This window comes from Caloenas nicobarica, chromosome 1 (genome assembly GCF_036013445.1).
Source record: "Caloenas nicobarica isolate bCalNic1 chromosome 1, bCalNic1.hap1, whole genome shotgun sequence".
Taxonomy (NCBI): Eukaryota; Metazoa; Chordata; class Aves; order Columbiformes; family Columbidae; genus Caloenas; species Caloenas nicobarica.
The window spans coordinates 110,346,430-110,364,239 of record NC_088245.1 but is presented as its reverse complement, the minus strand read 5'-3'; the positions used below and the strand labels follow the sequence as shown (position 1 = coordinate 110,364,239).

Below are 17,810 nucleotides of genomic sequence, written 5' to 3'. Positions count from 1 at the left end.
AGCTGCCAACAGAAAGGATTGTCTTTCATCTGCATCTCTCCTTTAATTTCTAAAAAAAAAAAAGAAAAAAATTAAAATCAAAGTTTTCAAACCTGTTCCCCCATCTGATTCACTGCACACCTGTACAAGCACTGGAGCTGATACCACAGGTATGGGGAACAAGCATCCAGCAGCAGGACAGGTCCAAGCTTCAACAGCAACCCTGACTTCTGCTCCTTGAAAGCAGCTGTATGACCACAGTTGTTGTTAATCTGACATTTCCCTATTTTAGCAGGTTCGTGTTTCTACAGATGTTACTAAGGTGCCTGACCTTCATTTTAAAGATTCCCGTAAATGCATTTTTTCCTACATTTTTCTTTATGGCAAGTTTAAGGTAGGGAGTGAGTCTCTGGCCTCTTACACAGCAAGATCTGAAGAGAACTTGGAGCAGGCCACTGGGAAGACACTTCTACATCTCGTGTCACTAACTAGATGCTTCTCTGTAAGACAGTGAGACATTCTGTAGAAACAGGGGTGGGCAGTAAAGGCATCACTTATAACTTTCATTTTCATGGATAGAACTGGTGGGAGAAAGAGAAGGGAGAAAAGAAAGAGGAATTAACTGAACAAGCTCTCCTGCGGGTAAACCACCAAGAAGACTATCTTCGGTGGAAAAACTGCTTTTGGACAACTCTAGCCCCAAAAGCTCAGACACAGAGCATAGTGCTAGGGAGCTGCTCTAGGTCAGGGGTTGCATGGAGCCCCTGGAGAACAACCACACTTTCCTCCCCATAGTTTCTATTCAGTTTTAAGCTAAGCTTGACTTCAGTTGCATCAAAACCAGTAGCAAACTAGTATTAATATCCACTTTTATTAAGAATAACCTCATCAAGTGAGGCAGCATTATCGCTTTGGCATTTACAAAAAGTTACGGTGAAGAACTACTTTGAAGTTTTGTGTACCTTTGCTTCCTTAAAATCTTATTTCTTAAACTAGGTAACCAAACAATGTTAACTGTGGGTGGTTTGCAGGGCAGTACAGTATCCATGATATGGATGAAGATAATGGAGAACTCAGTTTCTCAAGTGGTTTGTTTAATTTGAGCTAACCAGCAAAAACTCCTCGGAATGACAGGCAGCCAGTGTCTCCTGCTAATTTTAATACAGAACCGACTACGGGTTGATAAAAAAAAAAAACAAACCAAAACAGGTAGTAATTCAGTTCACTTGCGCTGGCATGGCAGGGTTCTTGGGTACCAGAAATCTTTTGCAAAATATTTGTTGAGGTAAAATACTTTCCTCGCTCTAGTGAAGCAGTGCCACTACACTAGCAACCCCTGAAACCAGTTACTAAGTTCTGACAGATTACTGGAAGAGTTTCAGTTACCCATGTGTACCTACTGGTGCCACCTCAGATGCCCTGTTACATCCAGCTACCGCTCCAGAAGGTGGCAAGTGTGATAGCTGCTTGTGCCACTTGTGCCCTGGCTAGCCAACCCATTTGAAAGGCAACTGCACACCTATAATGAGGGTAAAAAAAAAAAAAAAAAAAAAAAAATCATCACTTTGTCTCTGAAACAAATCCTTAGTCAAGTGAGAGAGCTCACAAGTCATCTGTTACTATTTTCATCCTGGCCAAGAAAATCCAAGTACTTTTCAACTTCCTTAGTTTTACATGGTATCTCTTTCTCTCCTGTCATTCATCTGAACCTCAGCATCACAACTCAGCAAATGCAGAGCAGGTGGATACAGACACATCAGCACAGAATATAGTCACACTTGGGTCTCCGATGCTGCAGGGTCACATGCACATTTACTTGTGCCAGCAGAGTCAAAGCTCTCCAGTCAGAAGAAATGTAACATTTCATTTCGGTGGCAAGAAAGAACTTTGCAGTTTACATCTTCCCCTCCACTGCCACAATGCGATAAGATATATAGCACACTGTTTTATGTCATATGTAAATCACAGCTGACACGTCAAACTACTTTGACATGCTCCTCACCTCCCTTCTTCTCTCGGGAAGGATCAGGAACAGGCTTTGGGCCAGACACACTACTCTGTAACAACCGTCTCACTCTTGGGCAACTCTTTTTGCATGACACAGCATATGTGCACAAATAATGAACCCAAGTGTACCAGCAGAAGGACGTGGAGAACAGTTCAGAATGTAAGAAACAGTCTTGGGAGAGGGCTGCAGCTGCCAGAAAAAAACCCTAGCGCAGCCTAGAAGAACCACTGTGAAAGCAGGCTGATGCCAGAATGGGTCAGATGCAAAATTCACTCCCCTGGCACCTGGTTGCCTCTGTTCACTCTCTGGTTCCCACCAGTTCCTGTGCAGGCCATCAGAAAAACAAAATATTAGTATTTCAGAGGGAACAAGACACTTTCGCAAAGCACTTCTTAATGTTACTGATAACATATCCCTACCTAATAAATCTGCTATCAACTACAGGAGTATCAAATCATGTTTTAGACCTAAATTTAGTAATGACCTACAGCTATTTAGCTGCAAGGAGGTAAGGGTGGCTACTAATCCTAGCACTAGGATGGTATTAGTACTTTGCGTTTATTACCTACCCAAGTGAAGAAGTACATTGTTTTGGAAAAATTATGGCACTTCTATTTTTTAAATTGCTGATCAAGAGATTAAGACCCAATCTCCAAAGTATCTAGATACCTAAAAATGCCTACAGGAGTTTAACCAATTTGTCAGAAGAATTTCAGAATGTCTGTACCATTAGACCTACACATTCCGTGCATTTAGAAATTACTCTCTGGGCTAAATTTCACCCTGGTGGTGCTGTCAGCCCGGCACTTTGCAGAAGCTTACTTTCTCTTTTGTGCTCACACTCATGCCCCCAAACTAGAAATGGTGTAAGTTTATCCATGTTCTTGTAACTCAGAGTTACAGAAATGAGCTTCCAAAGCATGGAAGATGCAGCCTTCGAAACAGACACATTTAAGATCGTAGACTGGCCAGGTACTGGGAAAATCAGGAAGAACTATAGCTGACTCTCTCTTTTAAAATGGAGAAGCACTATACAAAAATTAATGTATTTAGTCACACCACCATGTGAGGTAGAAGTACTTTACAAACAGAGAAACTGAGCACAGGAATTCCATCCAGTAGATGGAATAAAGGAACATAAAACACAATGCCAAATCAGGAAAAAAACTCAAGTTGCTTCAAAGTCCAATTTGATGAGTGAAACAGTATTTACCTTTAAAATGCCCTTGAAGATATTAAACAAAACAGAAACCAGGCTTTGAAAATGAACACAGTACTTTGTATAAAAACATGGAAAGTAGCATGACTTGCTAAAGAATCTAGTATATAGAATACTTAGAACTATTGTTCATTAGTACAAATGAAGAAGTTAAACCTAAATGGATGGAAGCATTAGCACCCTGCAGTAAGTTTATTACATTATGTTTTCTCCTAAGCAGCGCGATTCAGGCTAGCTAAAAAAAAAGTGGTTTTACATCTTTTTCCTCATCTCATGCTGAATCCCCCCCTCCAAACCATTCCCTTTGTAGCTTCTTCTAGATATTTCATAGTTCAAGATCATAGCTAAATTCGTTCAATAGAACTTTGAAATAAGCAGTTTACTCCTACTGTATAGAGTGCTCCCAGGTTACCCACAATGACAAACAGCTCCATTTCAAACCAATCACATTCTTTTCATAAATCCATTCTAAAATAAAGTCAAAACCAGTACTGCCAGTTCAGGTCCAGTTTACTTGTAGTTTTTCTTCGGGGGTTTAAGCAAAATTCTTTGTAATACTGGAAGGAATAAACTTAAGTCAGCAACGTTGACATCCTTCTTACAAAGTGTAATACAGCTTGAATCCTAAAGTCAGAACCATACAAACTAAGGAAGAAAGTTTTTGTTGTAAACAGCTGTCTGAACAAAACAAGATGTGCAGAAAAGGTACTAGTCTTCAAGAAGAGTTTGGCTTTTTGCTTTTAATTCTTGCACTAGTTGAATAATCACTGCAGTCTTTTGTTACTCAGAAAAAAAATTGTATTAATTGAAAATAAGCAATATTTTATTTCGATACCAGATTTATGGTTTGTGTGTTACACTGGGGCTGGCTTGCCTGATATTAAACAGATATGTCTGAAACACAGAATAATATAAATTAGACATGCCATGGGACATGTACAAATGATTTCTACCAAAATGTGGATAATAAAACCCACTTCTATGCCAATTCTTTTACACTTTTAATGGTGATAGTGACTAGTATTTTAGTAAGAGGGTAAAATTCAATAAAACGTACAAGGACAGCCATACAACTCAAAGGTAATGTTTGCACAGCTTCCAATTCCACTGTGAAAATATACCCTCTCCAAAATAGAAACAGGCACTTCATCTTTAAAAATGAAGCACTCTCTCTTGTTCTTCAGTCGTCATCAACAGTTGGCTTGATTGTTACTCCTCTTCTGATTTGACCCCAACCAATTAAACTGCAAAAAGAAAAACAGTTTATATTAATTTTAATAGTCAGAAACATCCAGAATAAATCAAAATCCTTCTGTCCTTATGCCTTCAGTTCTCACATTTTGATTTTCTCCACCTCTCTCCCACCCAAAATATCCTACAAGATCTACTACTGGTTAGTGGAAACAAGAATGAAGAAAGATTAGGGACAGAGAACATTAGTATGTTTGTAAACAGTTAAGGATGTATCTTTGAACACTAAACTAAAAATCTGAAAAATTTGTAATTTATGTACTGGTGGCCAGTAAATCTATTCACAGCTTGATCTCTTTAGCTATGCCTGCGGTGCTGCATTACTTTCAAATAAAAATTAAAATGTGAAAAGTCAGACAAGATGACAATAAGATCATAAACAGAGCTGTAATTCTCAATGAACATGTAACCTATAAAAGGCAACTCAACTCTCAGGTAAGTTTTACTATTTCTAGTCAGCAACATTAAGGCCCCTTTTACAGGCCACTGTTGCTTCTGAAAAACATGCTTGTAAAAATAAATTAAGATTACATCCATTTCCACAATCAGCAAGCAGTCCATATTATTAACGCAACTGTCTTTAAAACATTTCTAGTTTCTGGCACAGAGATACACTGAAACCACATGTGCATCTCAATTTAATTTATTAAGCAGTAGAATCTGTCTCTGGCCACCAGAAAAAGAACTGGAGTATATTAGCCCAGCACCCCCCACTTTTAGGACCATATCCACCTTTGAATTCACAGTTCCTTGGAATCACTAGTGTATCCTGTTTACTTGGCTACTTGCTGTTTAACCTCTGTGCTTCCATATATTTACTTTCTAAGTTGTACTTCTTGTTCATCTATTTCTTTCGCACTTTCTTCCATCTTTTCAGTACTCCATTGCCTCAGGCTACAAGTTCCTTTTCACAGTACCAACTGTATATTATCTTGACTCCAATTGGATTTTATTATGCTGCTCTTCCCAGTTTGCCTCCTTTCCCTTTTCTCAGCTTTCAGTTTCCTTAATGTTGTCCTTTTGTCCTTTTAATACAGCATAGCAAGCAACTTTTTAATAACAAGATCTTTACAGCAGGCTGCTGCTACTTGTCCACCAAATAAACCAGAGACAAGTGGGATTTTTGGCAAAATTTGGTCATGTATTTCATGTGGGAAGTAATCTACAGAAGCAAAAAAAGTCACATTAAAATTTACACAGGCTGACAGTCTATAGCTCAAAAAAAAGCATTATTTCCAATAGAAATAGTTTCTCCTTTTCCTTCTGCTTCTCCTGACTTAATTTGTCTTTATTTTCTTTCCCCTCACCCCGTTCAAGAGATGTTATATTTTGCTTGAGTTTTTTCAGGGAATAATCTCTTCCCTAATTTGTCAGCTAACTCTGAAACAGCAAGCACTGAGTTCTCATCTATGCTTTCCTGTTGATCTGAAAAAGAAACACACAGCCATGGATATTTAAAGCTTAGTTCTTTTTCATATAATTGTATATTTATTGTATAATTATTGTATAAACGGCTATGTTCCCTTATACTTTCCCCTTATCCTACAAGAGCTGTGCAGGGTCAATGAATCTAAATATCCTTATGTTCTTACGATATTCAGGTAGTCTTAACGGAACACGTAATAGGTACAGTATGCATAAAGAGAAGTGTGGCACCAATGTAAAAAACACTCAATTCTGCTCATTGTTTTCAGCATCCAGATGTGCACTCAGCCATTTTATACTGGTAATTTGAATGGGTCAATCCAGTTGATACTTTCTTCTTTCCTCTCTACTCACAGAAAAGACTCAAACTGTAGAATGTCCCTCCTCCATTCCCCTGCTATTACTTCAGGGTTGCACTAGAAGTCACACAGAGCTCCACACCAACTTAGGTGTGTATAAAGACAGGCTTTGGCTCAGCATTACTACAATTTTCAAACCACGCTGCTGCGATAGCCTGCTGTTAAGCTCAATCACAGCATGGCTGTTATGGGAACAAACCATGAACCTCAGATGTTTCCTTGTCTGTTAAGTAATAGATACCTATCCACTATAATGCTTGCTTTAAAAGAGGCTAAAAATGAAATGAAGCATCCCACAATAATGGTGTCAAGGTGTCAGGAGAATCTAAAGGAATTTTGAAAACAGACATATACTTACCTGTTCTAGAACAAAATCAGATCCATGAATTTTTTTTGTTAATAATATAACAAGAAGGTACTCTACCAATTTAGCACCAACTTACCGCCAATGTTTCTCAACTCTTCGACTCAGGGCAATTTTTTCTCCAACTTCTGTGCACACTGGGTTAGTTAGCACAATTTTCCCCAAATCAGCCTTTACTGCACTGACTCTCCCTCCAGTTGATAAGGATCCTATGTTTACCATTAAAACTTCATTCTTCGATAATTTTTGCACCTGAAGACAGACATACAAAACTATGAAACATAAGCTTTAGTATTTAAAAAAAAAACATTCCACAGACAATATTGAGTATCTCCTGTTACCTAGTTGCCAACAAAAGAGATATAGCTGAGAAATGTAAGAATTATAAATATCCCCCCACATAAACCATGCACAACAGTGTCTGTGTATAAAGTTCATACATGAAAAGACAAATATGTAAATGTGTTGTGCATGTAGTACTGCAGGTTCTTAGTATGATATACTTTCTTGGGATTTCTCTACATTTTCTATAAAACATACTGCGGATTGCATATACTGTATTAAAGGCACAAACAGTCTCAGACAGCGCTACAAACTGGAATGTTATGCCATTCTTTTAAATAATCTGGATATTCTCATTTCCCTTATGCCTACATACATCAAAATGATTTCTCAAAAATAATTCATTTCAGAGGATAGAAAGTGCTGAAGCACTTAACCTACTGTTGCTTGAAGCAGTTTATAGATTTTAATGCTGACAGGGAAAACTGATCTTTTAGTTTGATTTGTGCAAAATGGACCATTAAACATGAGACTGTGCCATGCATCAAATTTAGCTTCTTTTCAACTAGTGTTTCAAAAATACTTAGCTTTAAAAGTTCTTCGGAGAGAGAACCTACAAGAAGCATGTAAGCAGGAAGTAGATCAGTATGTGTATAAAACTAATTATTTCACAAATGAATAGGCTGATAGCAAAGGAAAACAACTACCAGTATGTTCAGAAGAATACTTACCTTCAGGACACAAAAGTACTTTATGTTACTTTAAACTACTCTAATATGAACTACTCCCCTGAAAAGCATTCTTCTATATTATTAAATATGCAGATAAGTTTTCTGACAAGAATACATGAACAGGGAGACAAAATTACTACAGAAATCAAAAAGTACATATTACTAAAACTTAGCACAAGAGAAATTGTAAAAACGAACCCGAACAAACAAACAAGGGGTACAGACCTTTGCAGCTTTCTTGTCACCTTCAGTGCGCACACCTAATAGTCGTCTCAGCAAGAAATAGGAAATTTCTAGCTCTGTAAATATTTCTGGCAGTGCTCCAACTGCACCAAGAACTTGGCCTACCATTCGGTCAGCTCGACACAAAGTTGGATCAATCTTAGTTCCAACACCTACAACACAACAAGGAAAGTCTCAAGGAGTAACTGAAAGGTAGCTGTCACATCTGCGTATTAAAATATTTGAAGAAGATCTAAACCCAACAAACTGAGAAAGTACTGTGAATTCCCTATTACCTGGACAGCACTTGCAGAACGTCGGCAAGACTGTGAGCTCTGTCTAAACAGATGAAGAAATATTCTACTGTTAAAGCTGGTACAATTAACAATGCAAGTTGATCTGCATTGACCAGTGACATTCAGGAAAAATATTTATTAAATACATAATTTTCACACCTGTGTTGCCTCTCCCTATGTATATGAATTATTTGAAATTACTCAAAGGCTTTTTTTCCCTACACTGAATTGAACTTTTGAATGAAACCAAGTGTTTTCAATAAGCATGAAGAAATAAATCTTTTCCTAGGAGAAAATTCTTACCTATAAGACCTCCAGGAGCAGCATATTGTAGATCATTGTGTTCGGCAAAGAGTGACACAATTTTGGAAAAGATTGGCTTGCACATGAGTTTTCCTTCACTGTCCTTGGACACGATACCAGGCCGAACCTCAATTTCCTGACCCACCTAATTACAAAAGTGAAAAAGTGATTAACTGATTGTTTCAAAGGAACATAAAGCTAACAACTAGTCACAGATAAGACCTACTTCAAGTTGTATAAATGTTTGAAGAATGTAGTTTCCTTTCTAATCCAACAGAGCAACTTTTAAAGTTTCCATCTATTTACAGTAACCCACAAGAAAAATAAAAAAATCAAAGCATACAGAATACTTAAATGGGGAAGTGGGACCTGTGGAAAGTCACACACACTTCAGAGATACCTTTAAAGTTCTTTTGCTCCCCTCCTTCCCCCCAGTAATTCAGCAAGTAAAAGTGGTAAGACTGAAAAACAACTCTCTCCCTTAATTTTTGTAAGCAATAAAATCAGCATCATTCTTAGCAAAAGTTTAGACTATGGTATCAAAAACACATATTAAAAAAACCCCAGTGTTTCTTCTTCTGGTATTTTAAAATAATAAAGTAAAAATGAGGCACAGACAGAAAGGATAGGTGCCAGCTGACCATATTCTGGTTTAAAAAGGCATTCAATTACATAGATTCGTTTTGTACCATGCATACAAAAACTCTACTCACTATTATCATTACAAATCTCCAGACAAAAGAGGGAAAAAGGTTACCTTTAAAACACCCTTTAGAATACTGCCACCAGCTACACCCCCCTTAAGGTCATCAACTTCACAGCCAGGCTTGTTGACATCAAAAGATCTAATTACTGAAAAGAAGAGACCATAACCAAGTCTATATTTAAGATCATGTTTTTAAAGGATTAGTGCCTTTCTTTAGCAACTTTGCTTCTCTATCCTTATTAAGGTATACACATATTTATAAATATAAAAACATAATTCAGGGATAACACTAAAAATTATGAATATTTTATTCTGAAATTTTAAGTATATAATTGATATTGTTCTCAAAACCATTTAAGCTGCTCGTATACATAAATGGCTTTTTAAATTGCTTTTGCGGAACAAAAATTAAGTGAAATATCAGTATCTGAAAAAGAAAGTTATGATCAACTAGATTAAAAAAATCTTCAACATTCACAATGTCAGCTGTGAATATTGTAACATTGGTTTAATGTAGTCAATTTTTATGCATTCTGAACATGTGTTTTCCAGGTCTCCCATGTTTTGTGTAGGGAAAAAAGTAAACAAATGGATTCATTCTAGCAGAACTGAATTTCAAAATACGCTAGACAAAAACGGAGACTTTCAGGAGACAGGACTCTAATACAGAAAATCTCATCAGGCTAACTGTACAATTTCCATGGAAATACTTTAATTTTCAAATTCACCAGCTTGTTAGTACTTTGTTAAATCAAATTTAAATTCATAGTAACTAAAGGAATGTTTTAAGATACAGATTGCATTTTAGTGCTGTCATACACATATAATATGCACAAAAATCAGCAATCACCTCAAATAGATCTAACTATAGCAATTAGCTATGAACAAACAATACAGCTCTCAGAAAATATGCAAGTTTTAAAAGCACATTAAACGCTCCTTTTAAACACACCTCTTGAGCACATTCAGCAACATGCTATTCCAAGTGCAGATACATGTAGTAAACTGTCAGCTAAAAAAGCCCAGACCTAAGCGTTTACATACCAATAAGCCTTGGCTCAGATGTGAAGTCTCGCAAAGGGACTGGGATTTTCTTCACTATATACTCGCAAACTACCTCAATGTTGTATTTCAGCTGGGCTGAGATTGGAATTATTGGAGCTCCTTCTGCAACTGTACCTAAACCAACATCAAGTTCAACATATAGACTTAATACAGTATTTACAGCAACATTACCAAGTGTTCTGTCATTGTTAAAATTACTAATGAATTTCAAGGCACATTTTATATGTATTTCCCAAAGCAGTTATCAGAGAATTTAGCCTTCCCTTCAACATTTTAGCTCAAACTAGCCAGACCTGCTTTTCAAGGCAGTTGGTAAGTGCGTACTGAAGAGCTTTACAGTTTCTCTTTGAACATTGTGCAAGATAACCTTCTGCTCTAAGGAAGAATTCACTTCTTACACTGCGATCAGAAATATTCTTAAGATAATTTCGGAGAGATCAGATATCTCAGTGTTGGATACATCAGTATTAATTTTACAGTCAGATCTCATTCTGACAAACTAAAATTCCTATCAATTTAATGATCCAGGTTTTCTAAGTTTTGCAATACAAATACATAATTTAGAAAGATCCTAATTATGGAAGGATTAATTTAGTTATCAAGGCTTGTTAAATATTATTAGTTTTAATTGTAGCTATGTTCTCACAAAGAACTCCAAATTTACATATCAAGCCACTCTGACATAGCTGTTATGAACAGCTTATGTAAGGCAACAATTTCGAACTCAAAAAAAAAAAAAAAAAAGAAGAAAGATATCTATTGGCTACTTTTATTGGTGACAATCTAGATCTGCAGCTTTTCACAAACCACAGCTGAAGAAGATAAGCAGGGAAAACAGTGGAAGCTCCTAGGAATGATGAAACTCAAAGCAATATACTACAGTTAAACAGAACTTTATGGAGAAAGTAAGATAATCCTGTCTGAACTGGACTTAACAGACAGAGCCAAGAAACCATCTTTTGTGATTAAAGTAACAGACGCATTTATACCTACAAGGTGCCCCAACAAGTACTGCTTCATTCTCTCCTCCACTGCAGTAAAATCACAGCATAACCTCTAGCAAAGAAACAACCCAAGAAGAGACAATACAGAGGAACCACAAATTCAGTGAAAAGCTACTAGACAAGAGCTATTGCTATTAGTTTTACATCCAGAGCTCTGACCAACAGCCATAATACTATTGTACGTAAGCAGTCTGAAACCGATAAGAATCACAACTCCAAAAGTCTATTTTTTTACATTAACAGACTATGTACAGCAGCATCTAATTAAGATAAGCTTTTCTGTAAACATATAGAAAACCACTCTGTCCATGTCCCAACACTGAAGAAATTCTACCACTAACTGGATTTCTGCTGTTGAAAACTTACCTTGTACAAATGCAAGAATCTGTTCATACTGTTCTTTAGCCTGACTCTCCTTCACCAAATCAATCTTATTCTGTAGAATCAAAATGTGTTTCAGTTTCATGATTTCTATAGCAGCTAGATGCTCTGAGGTCTGGGGCTGAGGACATGACTCATTACCAGCTGAAAGAAGAAAAGTGACTGCAATATAGAAACTATAAAGACAGACAAAACTCATACAGTTAGGACATCTACTTTCCGTTTTATCTTTATGAAAAAAGACAATTATCTCTCAGTAAGCTACGTGTGAAACATCCAAGTTAATAAGCACCACTCTTCTCCAGAACTGCTGGCTATAGCATCCACACTATATATGACAGATGAGAGGTTGCCAGAGTGGCCCCGCATTCTACTTCCTCCCAGAAACACACATCTAAAATTTCCGAAGATACTGAGAGCTAACTTGTGTCTACTTGACTTATTCCATCTTTTAGGTCTTCAGACATCTCACTACAGACTGTAGTATAATGGACAATTCACCTCTCAAAAAATATCTTAAAATTCTATGGCATTTTCTTATCACTAAATCCATAAAAATGCCAAGATCCTCAAACTCTATAGTACACACACTAAATATATCAAGTATGTGAACAGAGCAGTTATAAGCATGGTTTGGATTTCAGCCATCCAAGAAGCCAGCTTTGGCCTGATGTGCCATTATGGTGTTATCTCACTTGAAGTTCAGTCTATCACACTTTCTAGATCTAAACAGGCAGGAGTGACACCTTGTCAGCTATCTCAGAGTACTTAAACTACAATATCTGAAGTTATTTTTCTTGTTTGTTGACATGCCCTATCTAGGTAAGATAATTACTGTTTATCACTGCAGAGCACTAAATGGTTCTATAGACACATAAAAATCAGTTTTACTCACTTCCTGCTGGTTGCAAATCAGAATAAAAATTGTCTGAATCAAGATAAATCTCCTGGACATTGATTTTGGCCATTTTCATCTCAGTTTACTGTTGTACTGATGATTCTGGACTCTCCTGTATGGCAAAGGCTAATCTATTTCCATAAAATAATATAAACTTTACAGTACTATACCACTACAAGGTTTCATCTTACCTAACCTTCTATTGATTGGGGCAGCTACCAAACTAATGTACAGCAATGTTTAAGAAAAACAGCTTGTTAGGGTACATTTTCATTGCAATATTACTTTATTTTCTTAAACATATCTCAAAAGCATCCACTTGTTTTAATGTCTCATCCCACCCCACTAAATTTAAAAACCCATATCAAGTTGCTTCACAATATTAAAAAATAGAGTTCTGCTTTTGTGTAGCAATCATTACCTATCAACAGTAAAGCTGCATCCATTACCGCTGCACCGTTCAACATAGTAGCCATCAAAATATCATGGCCAGGACAATCCACAAAAGAGACATGCCTGTTGTAGAGGAAGGTTAAAAAGAAGTCCAAAAGCCGATTATCAACAATTTCTCTGACTGATTCATGTGAGTGGCTAAGCAGATATAAATTTAAAAGCATTCTTAAAATATCTAGATAAACAAATATTTCAAGACAGATGCTGAAAATACCTTAGAAGTATTTTCAAACACATTCTAAAAGAACACAAAACACAAAAACCACTGAATAGTTTTTCTGAGTTTTAAGATTCAATACCATATATCCCTATTAGGTACTGCTTTAATATTTCACAAATTTATTTGTAAATTAGGCTAGATTTAAATGTACCAGAATAAAAACAAAACAACAAAAAACACCAAACAAACACCACACAGGATTTTGCTTATCTCTTTTAAAAGATGTCTCCCATTCTCCGATTTTAGAAAATTTTATGGCTTTAATTACACAGTTATAATTGCACTTCACTTCAAAGATTTATCTACAGAGACAGTGTTACAGCCCTTAGTTCCAACCTTATGATTTCCTTGTGCAGACCATAATAGTTAATTTGCTATCTCGTTTGAACCTATTCAGTGAAGAATCTTTGTTTCCTGGTAGCATGCCACCAAAAAGCAAGACACTAATTTGCTGCTTCACTGACAATGTTAAAAATCTACTATAAGCAAATAAACAGTAAGATAAAGAAAGCTTAGCCAATAGTTTAACAATGGCTGCATGACTGTCACACTCCAACAGAAGCTATTGTGAGAAAAAGTGCTCTACTGAGAATCTGAGGAGAGGAAGGAAATACGTGACTACAGTACTACGTGTATTTTATACATAAGCATGGACTAGGAATCTTGTCATCCAACAGTCTTTGTGACTACTCTCATTTGAGCAATCATTCTAAAGACCCATGTAAGAACTGTTGTGGTTACTATGCTTGCATAATGACCATGCTATGCTTTATTAGAAATGAAGAAATAAAGAACACTTGGCCTCCAGTCACAGGCCTGATCTCACATTAAGCACCAGACTTTCATATATTCATTTTAAGAACTTGGAAAACTTTTCTGCCTCTAGGAGAGAAAAGTTCAACAAAGGTCACCCTCCAGAAAGGGATTTTAAAGATGCATTTGTGAGGTCCATATTAGTTCTCATTCTAGTGGATGTAAAACGTTCTTATATTAATAGCAGAAAAAATTCAGTTCAGAGTCCTGTGAATACCTGAGGACAGAAGACACAGCTGTGCTCTACCACGGACTGTGTGTCACGACTAATAAAAACAAGGCAGTTTAGGTGATACCTTAGAACAGGGGTGCCCAGCATCTAAGAACATGTGGTCTGCCGTAACAACTCATTCAGTTTACAGCTCAATCCTGACTATTTTCTGTTACGTCAAAGGAAGTAAACACAATTTACACCATTCATTTTATAGCAGTTACCTGACTAGTTTAAAGTTCCCTTTGGTGCCAGGAATATCTGTAGGGAACTCATCTGGGGTGCTACTTCCACAGGACCGGTAACACTCTGGCCGGGAACAGCTTGGGTCATCCAGCTTGTAAATCTGTAAGTTGTTTTTAAAAATTGAGAAAAAGTTTAACTCATCAAGGGTTGGTTACCTCTAAGCTTACATCCACCCTGAAATATATTTACAACATATTTGCTAGATTTCTGGTAATGACTCACCTTTGCATTAGCATAACCCAGCTTGATTGTGATATTTCTTTCCAGTTCATTTTTAAATCTGACAGTATGAACTCCAGATATAGCTTTGACTACTGTCGACTTTCCATGGGCTACATGACCAATTGTACCTATGTTTTAAGAGCAAATGTTTGTCAATAAAGCAGTATTTTAATTTTTTGCAATGTTCCATTATGATCAACACATAATTACCCCAAACTCTCTGTAACCAATAAGTCCAGAGCTCCTATCAGAAGCATGTATGGGTTTCATCATCATTTTTGTTCAAACAAGCAAGATCCTAATTTGAGGTCCCAATGGACAGATTTTGCATTTTCATGAAACTCATTTCAGTGCTTAACTTTAAGGTAAAATAAACTTTGCTTTAGCAACTATTCCCCATTTCATTCAACAGTGTTCTTAAAGTAAAATTGGTGCTTTTCAAGTTAAAAGAGTTTGACAAATCTCTTCCTGCACCTTGGTGAGTCTGTTTCAGTAAGAATTTCTTAAAAATGTTCTCACATAGGTGCCATATGCTACTGAATAAGCGCCAGAAAGAGTCACATTAATGCACCCCTCTTTTTTAGAAGTTGGATTTTACCTATATTAATTGTTGCTTGTCTGCTGATGACTTCTGGTGAAAGAGGCGTCAACTTGGTAACATCCTGTATGAGGGAGATTTTAGAATTTATTCATCTTGTATCTAAATGTTTAGAGTGCTGTATTTTCTTAAAAAATTATTCAGTAGTTCTATCCAGCAAAATCCAACCAAGCTCATTAAAATAATTCTAGATATGCGTTCTAGTCTTTTAAGTATGTGAAATAGGACAAAAAGCAAACAAAATCATAATTGTAAATCAGTATAGGTTGCAAATCAAATCCCTGATCATAAATTGGTATAGGCTGCAAGGTATTAACGATGGAAGTAAACAAAACAAAAAACCTCAAAAGAAGCTCTAATACACACAAAAACCCCCTACCTACCCCCACACTTAAATTACACATAACAGACAAATTCAAATTAACTTTCCATGGGCTACACAGTGAGCTGCACGTACATTTTAAAAACAAAGGTTTGACAATGAATATTTGTTTACGTGGTATAAGGTTCCATTACAGTTGATATATAATGACAACTAACACTTTGGAGTCAGTAGGTCCAGAGAATTCACTAGTGCAATGGATTTTTTTTTAATGGCTACTTTCTCCTCAAATACTAGTATTGCTCCTTTAGGTACCAGAAAAAATTCTGCTGTCCTAAACAGACTGTTGCATGAACCTGCTGGTAGCACCTGGCAAATCACAACACTTACAAATACATTCCATATAGCTAAAAAGATGACTCTGACAGAGTTGTTTTGGGTTTTTTTAAAGTTTTTTGGACACATGTTGGACAGATGTTGAAATCCACTGTAATGCTCCTCTATACTATTTTTGAAACACAGTTATTTTCCATCTCAGCTCAAACAAAGATTCAAGATGCCAAAAGAGTCCTCTGTGCAGTATAGGATATAAGTATTTTGCTAAGATACAAATAACACACACACGTTAATTTACTTGAAATCATGTATTGTTTACACTGTTACATGCAGGTTTTATGCATAACAATCTTATTTGACACAATCTGTGTAAAAATGTAAGCTCACTCATTCTATTCTCTAGTATTACATTAATAAAATGCTCATGTTCAATACAAAACAAGTTTTGTCCACCTAACACAGGCAATTATACTTCTATTTCTTGGATATCTCACTTTAAATGACTACACACACCAAAGTCAAGGATCGGAACATGACCTGCAGATGGCGTCATCTAGTAGGATGACAAGCATGCAAGCATGATGCAAATCCTGCCATCACAAGAAATGTTCCTGGTGCGCACGATTATGCACACATGCAATTTTTTCTTCAAGACTAGCATAAGGCTAAGTTCAGCTCTAAGCTCCAGCCAGCTGTAAGCATTCAAGAGCCAATTGAAAAGTATAGTATCGGCCTTAAAGGTAATTCCTGCTGACCTTCCAAGTAGGCCTATACATGCTCTTCCTCACTGGCAAATGCTATAGTCAACAATGACAGTTAGTGAAGAAACTTTTAAAAATTACTAATATGCTTCACTAACAAATATCAACATGCTTAACTATAACACAAAAAGAATTATTGTACCCAAACCCCACGAATATAAAAAATTATTATTGTAAAGACAAATAGCCCTTCTAGTTTACTTAACACCAGAGGCAGCAATATGACTTTTGACTGCTTTTGTCTGCATATATGTGTAATAAATGAGACAGCTAAGGCAACACATTTAATAGGCAAGACCACCACAGCAAGAGACCACCGCAACTGATTTTCTCGGTAGGCAAGAAAATTCTATTGGTAGGCCAACCAAGACACAGCTGGCAGTCAATCCATCGAGCCTGCTGGGGAATCGAAACACCAACTGATTATTTTACTTTGGAAAGAGAAGAGCCTTTAACAGCGCTAGAACAGGACAGCCCTTATGAGGAAGAATCTGCACGTCTCCACCACTGCCAAAGACTTCGCTCGCAAAGCCGGGACGCCAACTCGCTGAGCTTTAGACTCATCTCACCAGCAAGCGAAGCGCCTCATCCAGCTAAGCCAAACCCGCAGCGACCTGCCTAACCTGCTCCCAGCGCCGCCGCTCTGCCCGCGCCTGCTTTCAGCTACCCCATCCCTCGGACCCAGCGAGTTGCAACTCGGCCCCGGCAGCACCGCCGCCTTCCGCGCCCCCTCAGACCTCCCCGGCTCCAACGGCCACAGCGGGGCCTGCAAGGAGGCACGGATCCCTTCAGCCTTCCAGCGCCGCCGCCTGCCCTCCTGCCCGCCCCCCTCGCCCTCAGCGGCCCGCCCCCCGCATCCGCCGCTCCTCAGTGTCCTCGCCCGCGGCCACCTGCCCCCGTCCCCTGGGCGCCCCCCGGGCGGGTCTCACCAAGGTGGCGAGGTCTTGCCGGCTGAGGTGCGGCTGCCCCAGAGTCACTCCCGCCTCATCCCCCGCCATCTTGGCCCGAAGAGGAAGTGAGGACGCTCGCGCGGCCGCCTGACCCCCGGCTCCTCTCGGTGCCGCCGGCCGCGGCGTGCAGACCGGCACCAGCCGGCCGGGATACAGACGTCCGGCTCACGGACTCGCCGCGCTGG

General features: G+C 37.8%; 1 protein-coding gene across 1 annotated transcript; it reads right to left on the bottom strand.

Annotated features, from left to right (window-relative positions):
• Positions 1-4,194: 4,194 nt before the first annotated feature.
• Positions 4,195-17,711, bottom strand: EIF2S3 (eukaryotic translation initiation factor 2 subunit gamma). Its single transcript, XM_065646193.1, has 12 exons — positions 17,605-17,711; positions 15,257-15,320; positions 14,659-14,786; positions 14,415-14,536; positions 12,915-13,009; positions 11,581-11,739; positions 10,190-10,324; positions 9,197-9,291; positions 8,440-8,584; positions 7,844-8,013; positions 6,685-6,857; positions 4,195-4,450 (listed from the first exon to the last, which is right to left on the bottom strand). The coding sequence occupies exons 1-12, from the start codon at positions 17,671-17,673 to the stop codon at positions 4,387-4,389; spliced, it is 1,419 nt and encodes a 472-aa protein (XP_065502265.1). The 5' UTR covers positions 17,674-17,711; the 3' UTR covers positions 4,195-4,386.
• Between the last annotated feature and the right edge of the window lie 99 nt (positions 17,712-17,810).